The 14,855-nt window shown below is 39.1% G+C and overlaps 1 protein-coding gene across 1 annotated transcript in view; it reads right to left on the bottom strand.

Annotated features, from left to right (window-relative positions):
* The window catches only part of LOC103778748 (gamma-aminobutyric acid type B receptor subunit 2), a gene marked incomplete at its 5' end in the record, with an annotated part of 36,779 nt that extends 25,132 nt beyond the window's left edge, over positions 1–11,647 (bottom strand). Inside the window, one exon of the mRNA XM_008946358.1 lies at positions 11,537–11,647. Within this exon, the coding sequence (XP_008944606.1) occupies positions 11,537–11,647 (111 nt within the window). The remainder of the gene's footprint in view (positions 1–11,536) is intronic.
* Positions 11,648–14,855: the final 3,208 nt, after the last annotated feature.

The following is a 14,855-nucleotide window of genomic DNA, read 5'->3' as shown; positions in this document are numbered from 1 at the left end:
TTTGGAACTGAGAGATTTATATTTGCTGTACAAATAGAGTTTTACCCTTACATGATTTCAACTGTAGTAAAAACTGGACATTAATAACTGCAAATCTCCTTGATTATTTGCTTAGGTTTTACCTCGGCTAACAATGGCAACAAACCCAACCATTTGTGACTCAGCTGCTTGGCACCCCCACAGAAACTAGCAGGCTGCAGCCACCTACCTACTCACCCAGGCAGTTCAAGCCAGGATTACTGCCCAGCTGCCAGCCCTGCCCTTCCATTGCTGAGCCTGTCTGCTACCTTCATCCTCTTGCCTACAGCACATATGGTACCCGGCCGCATGCTCATGAGCAGTCCTGGCTGGAAGGCTTTGGTGGATTAGGCATCTACTGTCAGCCCATGGAGTGTGGCAGGCTGGAGGTCCTGCCTAGTCCAGGTGAGCCTCTTGCTCACCCGCTTTCCAACTCTGCTGTCACTGCTGCAATCTATAGCAGGATATTTAGGCAGGGGTGACCCCTCCCAGCAACAGCAGTGGCAGCTGCCCTTGCAATCCTTACCCAAGTCTTCCTTGACACCATTCCCACCCTGTCCCCTCCACATGCTTCTTCAGGACATGGTCCTACCCAGGGCACTCCCTTGCCTCCTTGTCACCAGCCTATCTCTTCTGTTTTACCCATCTCTCCTAGTAGGACGAGAGCCCAACATCTCACCCCAGTTCCCTTGCCTCTTCCCCTGCCCTTCCCAGCAGCTTAAGAAGTGCAGGAAAAAAAGTAGTGGCTGCTGCGGGTGAAGCATGGGAGGGGGCTGCTCTCAAGAAGCCCAAGTATACGCAAGCAGCTACCTGGAGCAGAAAGGAGCCTCAGAGCCATTCCAGTAGGGCAGTTGAGGTGAGTAAGCTGTTTATCTAGCCGGGTATCTTTGTGCCAGAGAAGCAGCACATCCTCCAATGTATTTTCAGAGCCCATCAGGTAACCAAGATAACACTTCCAATGAGGAAGGATGCAGGCAGCGCTCTGCTGTTGGGTCTGGCACTGTGCACAGATGGAGCACGGAACGTACAGACCCCTTTACAGGCTCTGCAGAAGCAGGCCATCCATTGTAATGACCTAGACACAGTGAGGACATACACTTGTGTTACTTTTTCTCAGGATGCAAAGCTATCCCTTGAGACCTTCCACCACCCCAGTGGCTGCCTGTTCTGCACTCCCTGCACTGAGCAGCTCAGCTGTGCTGCAGATCTACACTTTGCCAGCCCCTGGACTGACAAACAGCCTGGTCTGGGCTGAGCTGTTTTGAGGTGTAGAAGGAATCCTTGTGTGCATGTCTGTATAATGTTTTTAAAAGGATGAAACCCTGATTAACTATGGAGAAGGTTTCCATCTTCTCCTGCTACAATTAATTATTAATGAGATTTTTAGGGTTGTAGGTCATCTCTCATTCTCCCTCACTTCTCCCAGTATGAACAGATTCCCTTCCAAAAGCATTATTCTGGGAATACAGCCAACATACTTAAATGAGACCAGCACTTATTACAAATAATGGGCATGAATTTATAGCTTAGGCAGTTATAAAGTGATCTAAAACATCAATTATAATGGAAAAAGATCATTTGAGCAGTGTTGTGGGGGTTCTGGTTTGGCCCATTCTCATTTATAATTGAGAACGGCATGGAAAGTGGTTAAGTATCTTCCAGATGAAATGAAGGTTTTTATTTATATGATAACTAAAGAAAGGAAGAGGCTCTTGCAGCAAGCGGGTTTCCTCAGAATGACGCACTATAAAACTGAGAGCATTGTTTTTAAATTTTATAGGCACTTTGGGTAAAATGCTTGCCTCAGGAAGAGAATTCTCCTCTTCTGAAAGTCACAGCTCATCTTTCAGCCTCAAACATGGAAAAAAGCTAAGAGTTTTCTGCAGCCTGCTGCCAGGACAGTGGTGATTGCAGTTGCTCCTTTGCCTGCTATGTAGCAGGCAAACAAGGAGTGGTTGATAAGATTTCTCCTCTGAGATAGAGCCTTCCTGAGGGAACATGATTGCTTTCCCTCTATCTGCCCTTCTTATTGTCCGCCTTCCTGAGGTTCAGCCAATCTGCAGAAATGAAAAATTCACTTTTATGACTGAAAAAATCCTGAAAAATCCTTAAAATGCCTTGGTTGAGGAATGAGATGCAGACATTGTTAGTGAAAGTGACAGATTTCCATGATTCGTCAACAGTTTTTGAATGTGAAACTTATGAGTTCCATTTAAAAACATGGACTCAGTTCATGGACTCAGTTCAGCTACTCTTTACTCCTAGTACCTCAGCTTTAAATGTTAATCTTCCCCAGTTATGTAAATCATGCTTCTCATTATGCTTGGGCACACCTAAGTCTTGAGACTGCTGTGCAATTTAAGGGCTATTTGATGTTGCAGGCTACCTGCTGGGATTTGCAATGCAGCTGTCTCTCCTGTTTCTCCTGGAAGGCTCTGGCTGGCAAAGGCTTCTCAGAATGTGTCCACTGGCTTGCGTCCCCCACAAAATACAGTGCTAGACATCTTCATTCAAGCCAGTGATGCTGGTGATAACTGTTGCATAGTGTCGTGTTTGGACAACATGGTACAATTTCAGATTTTGCCTGAGATGTTCTCCCTAGGCCCAGGGAAGAGCTTGTCTTCAGAGGGAGCTCTCAAACTTCTTTCAGAGCTGTCATATTTTATGTAATGAGAGACTGACTGTCTGAATTATTTGGGCACTTGTGTGGGATTTTAGTTCTGATCTCTGATGAGAATTTTGATTAAACAGTCTTTAGAGAAGGTGTGCATGAGCACATTGAGATGGAGGCATGTGGTTCATTGCAGTGCTAATGTGCTATAATCAGAGAGGGGTAGGACACATCTGTCCCCACTGTTTTATACCGACTTCATTAGGCTGCTCCTTGATGCAAGTGCCCATCCTGAGGCTCATGATGGATCCTGTGCAACAAAGAAGGAATTGGAATAACTTTGGGCTATGCATGCTCCTGTAGAAAGCAACTATCTAAAAGTTAAGGAGCACAATAGTCTACTGTCAAATCTAATGGTCTAATTTAAGTTCTGTAGGGAATCTCAACCAAAGAGACTATAACTAAGAAGGCTGCCTACACAGATAGTCATTAACTTAAAGCTTTCCCCCATTTTAGCCTACTCAGATGTGTATCTTGTTGATGTAGAAAGTGTCATAAAATGTTGGTTTGGGGTTTCTCTGAAGGTATTGCCTATACAGGCATGATTGGTTTATTTCATCTTTTGTTTGAGGCTAGGCAGCTTCCACTTGACACTCCACTGATTGAGAGTATTATTTTTGTAGCAGCTGATATGGTGGTTTTAGGCTGTGTTGTCAGTGCACCTAAAAAGGCTGTGAGACAACCGTTGTATAAATTGGGGAAAAGAGTATGTGAAGACAACAGGATTATACCACTGTGACTAAAGATAGAATTCTTGTCACTATGTGAACTATATTAAAGTCTTAGAAGGATACCAGGACTATGGAGAATACAATATTGGTGTTTACAAACTTTAAGAGACTAACTATAATTTTTAAAAAAAATCTTGTAATGACTAAATTTTGATAGCTGAGAATATAATAAAAGAGTTTGTATCTGAAAACATCTGGAAGATATTTAGCACTGTTTTCCAAAACTCTGCTAGCTAGTTCATTTTAAATCTTGTTCACCAGAATTACTGCTAAACACAGTAACAATTGCTTACTGATCCACAACATATATTAATAAAAGTCGATTTGCTATTTGACTGCACAGACTGGCAGGTGACAAGCAGGAAATTATTTATCCTCCTATATTCTCTTGTGCCCCATATTGCCCTTAAACCATTTTCTGTATACGTTTCATTTCAACATGTCTGCTTATACTTTGAGCATGGGTTACAAGCAGTATTAGGAAAGAAAGATAAAGAAAGAAAATATACTGAGGATATCAGGTAAGAGCAAAGAAATACCAGAGGAAAAGTCTCCAATCTTGCCAGAAGCCATGCTTGCCAGTAAGTGCAGGGTATGGTTTTGGAAAGATTATGTATTGCACAAGGCTGCAGATTTGCAGCTCGTTACCATATTGCAGTAGCACTTACTGAGCTCACTTGTGGATCATAGGCCCTGCTGGGCTGTATGGAAGAACAAAAGCAAGCCTTTATGTCAAAGACCTTACACCTGGGGATTTTTGTTTTGTTAGGTTTTGGGGGTTTTGTTTTGTTTCATTTTTATTCCTAGCTAGATTACTGGGAGATTTCTCCTCCTGCCACCCCTTAAAACAAAGGCAGTTTGGACTGGCCTGTAAAAACCTCTCAGTCTGAAGTAACTGTGAAGTTGTGAGCTTCCCTACTCATGTTCATTCATAAAACCCAGATCGTGACAGACATAGGCACATTTTTATTTCAGTGAAATGGTTTCTGGTTTTTTTTTTTTTTTTTTTTTTAGAATTTTTTTTGAGATTTTTCAAAATTAAAAAAAAAAACACAACCCAAAACAAAATCTCCAAAACAAGCAAAAAAAAACCCCACCTAAATAAAAGCAATTTGATTTTCTGGGTTTTCACTGGAGAACTGGGCAGTAAAGCACACTGTGCAGTTTTCAGGAAGATGCATAGAAATGTGACTGTTTTCCTAAGCGCCAGCATAGCAAGTAGGGTGAGCAAGCTGAGACAAACCACATCCTCCTAGGTCTCCCACCTTCTGAGGGTAAACCACCACTCTCACTCCCCTGACCTGTATGAGTCAGCTGCGCATTTAGTTCATTTTCACAGAGCTGCTCTGGATAGCCAGTACTATAGGAAGCTTAATATTTCTATTGAGCATTAGGATAATGGCTAAATATTTTTTTTTTTTAAATTGAAAGATATGATATTCAGCTATTCATTTGAAGGACTTTCTTCACAAAAATCTTGGCAAAGCCCTTTATGCTGCAGGGCACTTAGTATGGTTCTGCCAAGGACAAGATGGAAAAGCAGAGATGCAGAGCTATGGACACTAACATGCATCCAGATAAAATTTTCCACTTTATACTTCAGCCTCTCAAATTGACAGGTTAATAAAATATTTTCCCTTTTTTCTATTCAGACTGTATTTAGTTTTCTCCTATGAAAATTCTCTTTTCTCACGACATATTATAATAACTAAGTTGAAACAAATACACAACTGGTTATTAGCAAATATCCATTTGGAATAGCTTTATATTGTCTCTGGTACAAGATGACCAGAGGCAATCACAATACTGTAAAATGAGCAAACACCTCTACTAAACAAGTGTGCAACAATTTAAATCTATTTTTATTATATAAAAATTGATGCCAAGAGACATCTAAGAGTATACTTCAATATCCTCAATATTTCAAATATATATTTGAAATTTCCTTATAGTTATAGTAGGGAAAAATTTATGCTACAAAACCACATGGTAGCTTAGGTTTTCAATGTTAAAACACTGTCAATGCTTCATGAAAGATATAAGAAATATCTGGTACCACTATAAACTACCTTACTCCATCACAAAGCTTAGCTATCTTCCTCTGTAATGATTGTAAGACAGGACAGATGGTTTGGTGTTAAATTCACTATAAATATGAGTTGGAAACATGAAAATATATTGAGAAGGCAGAAGTCCCTTCTTCTGGGTACTCTTTTCAAACACAAAGGGAATTAGGTAAGAATAGAAGTAAATGGCTTTCAAATTGAAGGTATTTTCAGAAAATGATGAATTTTTACATAATTTTTCTGCACATACAATTTATTATTTTGATAAAGTGATTAATTAAGAATAGAAATATTGTTGATATAATAACATAAGATAATTGGGAGGGACTTGAGGAAATCATCTAGTTCAACTTCCCACACAAAAAGCAGGCTCAGATGCAAGGTCAGACCAGGCTGCTCATGGCTTTATACAGTCTGGTCTTGAAACCATCCAAGGGTGAAGGCTGATCAGCCTCTCTGGGCAATTTGCTCCACTGCAACAAAAAATCTTTATACCCCATCTATATTGAGTATATATAGTAAAACAATAAAAATGAGGAGCAGATGTTACACACCACAGTTGTACAGTTCATAAGCAGGTCCTGGGTTAGATGTAGAGAGAAGGCCAAAGCACATGGAGTGGACATCTAGCATCCAGCAAGGACAACCAGGCTCTGCCTCAGTATCCTCTGTAAGTGACTGAATGCTCTTAGCACTCAGGTTCCTGCTTCTGTGCATACTAACAGCAGCCTGGACTCTGGCTGGGTGTTGCTTGCTGGTGCCTGTCACACAACCAGCCTCCGATGGAGTTCAGAGAAGAGGAATCTGATGCTAGTGAGGTCCATGTACCTTGGCCAAGATGCTCTCCACTCCCACTCACCAAGGCAAGAGCACCAAGTGCTGACTGAAGGCTGTGCCAATGGGCACAGACTGTAGACCAAACTCTGAATCATGGTACTTAGCTTCCTCTGCTTTCATGGGTAATCCACAAACGTTAATCCAATGTTTTCATACTCTTGGAGGTAGATTTGCAAAAAAGGAGTTATTTGAGAAGGGAGCAGGCAAAGTAACAGGAATATTTACAAACAGCAACTGAAAGATGTTTGGGTATGTGTTGCAAATGATATCCCCTAAACTTTGTAAGTATAAAGAAGCTTTCCTTACCTTAAAAAATCATTTTGGATGTTGTGGAATTTAAAACGAGCAAGCAATAAAATTGGCCAAAGTCTAGACATACAGTAACAAAGGTTAAAAAGAGGAAATTCATAATAATGATTATGAATTAAAGTTCTAAAATACTGATAGTGCAAAGGGAAGATAAATACATATTAGAAAATGAATGGCTAGCAACATTAGCAGAATTCATAAGAATTTCTACAAGTGTATGTGGAGGAAAAGGAATCCTAATAATGATTCATTCCTTGGAAGATGAGAAATTCAATAGCAACGATGCATGGTAAGAAATGTTTAATGAATATTTTTGTCCTATATTTACATAGACACAGAACAATGCATTCACGTTTGGCAAAAACAGGGAAATACAGCCTATACCAGCAATAAGAGAGCTCTTGAAAACCCTGTCAAGACAAGCTGTTGTCATCAGAGCATTCGGGTATCTTGCATGCAGGAGTTTTAGGAGCTGATTTAGAAGTTGTCTGGACTGCTGGGCTTAATTGTTGATATTTACTGGCATTCTGGCAAAGCTCCACTTAATATATAAAGAGGCCGTATAAGAAAAGAGAAAGTGGAACATCTTCAGTGATTACAGACCTATTACGGTAATTTCTATCCTAAGCAAATTAATGAAATGGCTGGTACATGAACTCAGGCAATAAATGACGAAGGAAAAGAGGTAGTGATATAATTCAACATACAGCTATTTTTTTTTTTCAATGAGATTGCAAGACCAAATAAAGATAATCACATTTATGCAGCTTACTTAAATTTCTCAGTAGTGTCTGTCTTAACACTGAACGGTACTGTTATTTAAAAATCTTATGTTTCAAAATCAATGCAACAAATTTAAACTGATTAAAATCTAGGTGATAGATCTCAATGTGTAACTGCTAATGAGAAGATGCTGAAAAGAAGGATAGGTTTCAAAATATTCCTAACCTAATGCTGTCCCATATTTGTATGATGACTTGAAAGAGTTTATAACCTCATGGGTGAAAAGGATGCAGAGGAAGGAAAGGTGAAGAACAGTGAACAACTAATAGATGTCATTTTCATAAAGCAGTAAGATTTTTAGAGAAGTCAGAGCAATTTGGCCAAACTCAGGGTATTTTGCCTATGAATAAAGCCATCATCAGGTCATTTTAAAGAAGGTGGTATATCATATATGAAAGACTCAGCAACGTTCAAGGTTTGGAGGTCATTGCTAGACAGATTCAGCTTGGCAATTAGAGAGCCCCAGGAAGCAGAGGAATCTTTCAGACTTGAAATTAAGATTAAACATAATCACAAATATATGTTTTAGTTAAATTAATACTTTATTTGGCTTCATAAATAAATTACAGATCTGTGTTGTGCAGTATGTCAATTACAATGACCAAAACAGGACGCTGCAATATGGATCATTAGAAGGAATTAAATTTCTTATTCATAGCGACCTTTACCAAGTCCAATGATGTATATGCATCAATTTTCCCTGTCTTCACCATGAAATACTGATGGTTTCATCCTTAGCAAGGTTAGGTAATGACCATACCTTTAAAACTGTGTATCAGAAGTTGTCAGTAATATTAGTTACAGCTTAAAAACCCCTTAATGAACACTTACAGGGTAAAAGTAGGATTTGTTATGCAGAGCAACAGCCAAAACTGAAAATAAACCTTAGATTCTAAAGTCTGTTTCTCAGTAGATGAATAATAGGTAACTGTAACAATATGTCAACAACGTAATGAAACTTCAACATATGTACACCTTGAATCTAATGTTAATTAGACACATTATCAGAAAGAGGGGGAAATAAACTGTAGACAGGTCCAGTGTTTGTAGTTAGCAAAGCACTTAAAACGAGTCCAATCCATCCTTAACCTGGCATTGTTCTGGCTGAGATCAGAAAAATATTTCATACCCTTCAGAAAGATATTAGTGCACTCACTAATAATGCACCACTGGCAGGTTTAAGATGGTGTGATTTCTACTATCTTTTGGATTATATGAAATAAAGGTATTTTTCAACCATGTTTACATCACCAGAAGTCAAAATCTAGACATACAGCAACTGATGGTCACCATGGACACACAGACAAGACCTTGAACTTGTATGTAGCCTTTTACGAGCTGAACCTGAGATGGGAAAAAACCAGTCCCATATGTATGGTGGGGCTTGGCCAGGGACAAAGGCAAGATTTAGGATGGTTGTCTTCCCATTGTTCTCTGGTCACCAGTTTTGAGGGAGCTGAATCCAATAACTGAGAAGCTCTCATGCAATTAGTAAGCATTTTCTCACATCCCTTCAAAGGTAACTGGAGAATCATGAATCTGACTTCCTGGCAGGTAATGCCTTCCCTTAGATTGCCTTGCCTTCTCTGCCCTTTCCTGACTTTCTGTGCTCAGCCCTACCCTGAGTGATTTATTCACTGCATCAGTGCTTTACATCTTCACGTTTTTAGGTTAACCCCATTTTTCTGTATTCTCATTTTGAGGCAACCGGGGGTCACTGTAAATAATTTTGGCCTGAGTAAATCATTAAGCCATTTCACTTTAAATATTGAATTTACTATAATTAGCAATACCAGCTCTCTAGTATAAAATATGTTAAGTTAGAAATAAGTATTTTATTATTATAAGCTCCAGACTTTCATATTAGATAAATTATCATGAAATAATACAGTAACATGAGAGTTTTGTTCTGAAGGTAAAATATGTGTGGCATATAAAACCATCTTTGGTAATAAGATAAAATGCATCAATGCTGTTGTCCCCATATAACTCACCACAGCAATTATTTAATTGATTCAGAAGAGTATCTTCCTTCTTCATATGTAGAGATTTATGTGATAAAAGGGCACTGGAGTAATAAAAAGTGTATATTTCATTTGTGGTTATAAAACACTGCATGCCTGAAATAAGTATAGTGAGTAATACCAAATGGCATTTCAAAACTTAAACATACCGAGTCAAATATCTTGCAGAAAACAGTCCAACACACATGCCAACAAGAGTCTAGGGCAAAGGACTAGTAAGAACCAATTCCGTTTGATTATTTTCCAGCATGATTCATTCCTGAAGATAAATAAATGATCTAACAGATACAAACCGTCACCACGTAGAACAGATATGTTGCAATGAAGTTAAACACCCTGTCAACAACAGGGTACTAAAGCTACGCTTGCCAGTTCAGCTGTATCTCTTTGGAATATTTGGTTTTAAAAAAGAGACAAAATCAGAATTTGTCACTTTGTAGATTAGGAAGAATCTAAGAAAGAAACAAAAGTAGGAAATTCAGAAGCTCTCAGCATGGAGCCTTGTAGACATGCCCTGCAGATGTGTACGGGGGCTTTCACAGCCTGAAGGAGCCCTTGCTCCCTTTTTTTGTTTGCTGGTGAGCAAAGAAGTTCCACATTCAGTATACTCATACAATTTTGGGTCTTGTGATGTGTTTTTGCATAAAGCATGGTATTTTATGACAATGAACAGTTGTATCTCACTGTCAAACTCTGGTTCCAATACTGGTCAACATCACAGCTCCTCACTTTAGGCATCCGTGCCATTAAAACACGAATCCCTCAATGCTGTGTTACATGCTGGGGTTACTGTGAATGCAGGGCCACTCAGAGCTGCCTGCTAAGGCATGCTGAGATGTGGAGTCTCTCCTGATTCCTGGTCCCTTTGTGGGTATCAAGTATGTCCTAGCTCTTGTCCTAGCTCTGTGTCTCACAACCTGCTTGGATATTTTCTAAAAGATAGGTGCCTAGACATGAAGCTGCTTTTTTAAAAAATCTTTTTCGGTGAGAAGGTTTTCTCTTGGCTAGTAACTGCAGTATCAGAGCTCTCACCTGGGGACACTAAGGCTGGAACTGGAGACACCTGGTGCTAGTGCCTTCTCTGCCTGAAGGCATTCCCAGCAGACCAATCTGACCACAGAGCTACTGAGTGTTTAGAATTAAAAAAAAATCAAAAATCAACAAAACTCTCATCCCTTCCTGTTGAACTTCATAATGCATACTTAAAGATTTTTCAGGCTGCAGAAAAGAGCATGAGAAGCAGCCCAGCAGAACAGTCCCTTGCCGCGGGGAGGGAAGATGAGTACTCCAGGCACCAGCAGCTCCCTCTCCTTGGTTTCCCCCATGGCAGCAGCACCAACCACACCAAGTGGAAGCAGCTGACCCAGTCTTTCAAGGGTGTTGTAATGAACAGATTGAAGCCTTCGGGCAGTGTAAACTAATGTTTATCTACGTTTAGGGTCCAGATGGGGCTCAACTCAGGATAGGTGTTCAGCTGGTTAGTGCTGTCAAAATTAGATGTTTTTAAAACCTTCAGGCTTATGAGCTTTTAATCACTAATGACCTTTACAGACTGATTTGGTTTTTTTTTTTTTTTTTTTATTTTAAACTGTCCAAGTTCAGGATTTCTGGTTCCCGAGGTTCATTTCAGTAACTAAATCTTTTTGTGGAGATGGGCCTCAGTGACAAAAGGGCTATTTTGATTCAGGCTTCAAATTAATCCTGTGACTGTTCTTGAAGGACATTTGCAACTCAGATCACATCTAGAATAACCTAGCCTCACCTTTTTGGAGAACCTAAAGGAATTCTGATGATTAGGCTTCTTTATTTACAAAATTGTCTCAGTTCATAGACACATCTTTTCAGTACTGAATTTCTTGGTTTGTGGTATAGCTGTACTATTCAGCTTAAGTGCTATTAGTATGTTATTTATTTCACAGATGCATACACCCACATGTCACCACCTAATAAACTTTAGAACAGGTTCAGTTATAAGAAATGTATTCAAGGAATTTTTAAATTCACTCCTAGCCATCAGGGAAGCAAATATAATTCAGTTCATGCCTATCAGTACAAAGCAGCTTGACATCAGTTTTGTGCAGAACAAGATATGCTTACCATGAGCAGCCCTTTATAAGCGTAGACAATCCCAAGCCAAATTGTCATGTGAGTGTTTTCGCAGTGCTCCAAGATTGGTCGGATGGAGATATCTCTGCCCGCAGGGTCTGGCTGCAAAAATAAAAGGTGAAATACTTGGATTAAAATTTTGCTTGTATTCACACCTCAGAGGTACTTAAATCTATTCCCAGTAGATGCAGGATGTGTGGAATATAAAGTGGATAACTTTAAATTAAGTTGTGATGATCACACACCCATCAACCTGCAAAGAAACACAGTAAAAAGTAAAGATCTGAGGAAAAAAAATGTGTGATAGCTGCCACCAGGTGAGGTCACCTCTACTGCAAACCAGAAAGAAAATGTCCGAAGTTACTCAGTCATCAACAGTGTCAGTCACATTTATCAGCTTTAGGACATCTAATTTTTCTACAAGGCAAGCAGCTTGAATGCACAGGCATGAAAATAAACATGCTTGAAGTCATCCTTCTTTTCACTTGTGGTTCTTGTGTCACTGGCAAATAGCTAATAAACAATGTATGAAACACTGCGGTGTTTCAGGTGTTTTTTCACTGATAACCATGAGCTAAATGAAAGCCCATTTACTGTAGAAACTACAGCAGTAGCCTAGAAGAGAGTATTTATCATCAGAAATCAGGAAAAATCATCCTTTAGAACAAGTGAACGTCTACGCAAAATTTAATACTGCTGAAAGCTTTGTAGCTTTCCATTTATTTTGAAAAGGAGATTGTATAAAAGTGCAGAATTAAGAGAACTTGGAGACTATCAGGACTGTATGAAGGAGAAGTTATAACTTTTCTGAGTTTATAAGACTCAGAGATAGCCGCAAGAACCAACCCCCGCCCCTCTCACGTTGTGGTTTGCTTGTTTTTTAATAAGAAAAAACTTTTGACACAAAGAGCAGAAGGGGACTAGCTACTGTGCTGTCTACAATTACAATATTTATTAGGGTCTGGTCAAACTGCTTTTTAAAGGAGTACATTGTATAAGAACACAAGGTGCTTCTTCTGCATGATTCTAAAAGGTCCTGGTTTAGTTCGATAATGCAGAACACTCCCGCTGGCTAGTCTGAGCTGTGTGTGCCTCAGTCTGTTTTGCTTCACAGAAAGCTATTTTTCTCTTCTACTCTGAAACACTGGATTTGAACTTTAGCTAAACTAAGATCAACTCAGACATAACTCTGTACCTGGTTCTCTATTTTCAGTGAGTGAGATGTGCAAAATGTTACATACAGAAGTGTAATGATTATTGTATGACACAAGGAAAAAATCATGTTTTCAATAAACAGAACACAGAACGGTATTTGGAATGATATCTGAATAATTTCCTAGAGCTTATTCTTGCTGCCTCTTATGCTGGTATAAATTTTGCTGTGTATTTCAGTGATGACAACATTAATTCATAGCTCAGTTTATTCCATCTGTCTTCTTGTATGTGAGGCATTGCCCCTGATCTCATACACTGTAAAAAAATAATGTAACAAATAAGGAGGTAGACCCACCGGAGTGAAGGGGTGGGGTTGAGGGGTCAGAGGGAACAACCTCATGCAGGTTGTTTGCACAAAAAAAGAAAAAAATTGCACAGTCAAAGGATTCACAATTCCCTTTGCAAAGCCTGCAGTAAGCAAGACATTAACATTTAAAACTTTCTCCTATCCTGGACTTCTGTGGAAACCCTGAACAGGAGAATAATGAACGTTGAAAAGAGATGTCCTAAAATAAAATATCGTAAAACCCAAGCAGGCAATTTTAATTCTCCCAGAGAGCTTATGGTTCCACCCTAATGGCTGATGATGGCAAGCTAACAACAGCTAGCTGAAAACATTGAAATGGCTGCAAGCATAAAGTGGTATCATCTTGGAGATGTTACAAATGTTTGTCTGGGCACCAGTTGAACTACCTCATTCTCCCTCAGCAAGGACAAAAGCCCAGTGCTAAAATTTGGGTGCACTGGAGGGAAAGTACCCTTCATGTCAAAGTTGCAACCTGCTATGTTCAACATCATTTTTGACTCGTATGAAGTAAAGTTCACATGAAAAATCATTCAAATACAAATGTGTAACCTATGTGTGAACAGGACTGTGCTACAGAGACATTTTTCTGAAATTCTGAAGTACACCTGAGCATGATATAAAGATTTTTATTTTTCTGCCATTTGAGTTACAATATGCCAACAGTTGCATCCTGCATGGTCTGGAATCATGGAAGTCACATAAAATTTAAATTTGTGGTCATCAGACTGTCTTTTTTTCTTTCCTTCACACTGGGGAGTCAGCACAGGACTGTTTCTTCATTTCCCAAGCTCTTTGTTCTTTCCCCCATGTATTCCCTCTATTCCAGTTTCATATTTTTGTGAAACAAGGAACTTTACAAATAATGTAGACTTCCACTTAGTATGCTGGGCAATGGTATGTGTCTCATTTCCCTTACCCCTGGACTGAAACCTCCACTTACACTCAGACTGAAGGATTCCACCACTTTTAACCAACTATAACTGTAATTATTCCATATTTTGAAGAATATGATTGAAATAAGAACTCCTATTTGGTCAGTGGCAGATTGACAGATTTTATAAGGGAATGATAGTTTTTACATTAACTAAAATTAAGTAACTTAGCTAAATAGAACAGTGTATTCTGATTTTTCATCTGAGATGAGAAAATATTGTGAAGTGCTCTAGGGGGAGCAGGAAAGAAAGAATATAGATGCAGCATCAGCAGATGTGTACTTTTGGGGCAGCAGTGGGGCAGCACTTTAAAAGCACTTTACAGATCTCCAAGGTGCTCGTATTTTAAAGAGAAATTTGCTGAGGTCTTGTGCATGTGGAGTTAAGTGTTGGCAGGTAGCAGCAATTTTAGAGTGAACTGAATCTGCTGATTAGTTATTGCGACTGCAAAATGACATTCCTGTTTTACTGCTTTTAATTTACCATTCTGTTTCTTCACTGATTTTGCATGAATTAACTAATCATAGCAAAAAGCTAGGTTAAAAAAACATACGATATTCTCTGATGTCAAAAGAATTTTTAAAAACTCTACAATTACAGCTGCATGGAGCACTTCACTGACCTCTCTAATCATCCACCATTTGTGCACTTTGTTACTGCTTTAGAGAGGATGACAACATAAATGCTACCAGTGATTATATATGTACTGGAAATTTGCCCTTTCCTTTTATAGAAAACAGTCTAAATGCCCTTCAGATGTCATTCTCAAAAGCCTGGAGACCTCCTTTCTTGTGATTAGACTGAAGCTTTCCTTCCTCTTCTGAAACCTAATAAGGTTTCTGACATTGACATCGAT

The sequence above is a fragment of the Merops nubicus genome, unplaced genomic scaffold (genome assembly GCF_000691845.1).
Source record: "Merops nubicus isolate BGI_N331 unplaced genomic scaffold, ASM69184v1 scaffold4608, whole genome shotgun sequence".
NCBI classification, from domain to species: domain Eukaryota; kingdom Metazoa; phylum Chordata; class Aves; order Coraciiformes; family Meropidae; genus Merops; species Merops nubicus.
Note: the sequence above shows the minus strand (reverse complement) of the source record. Positions and strands in the feature narration are given on the sequence as shown.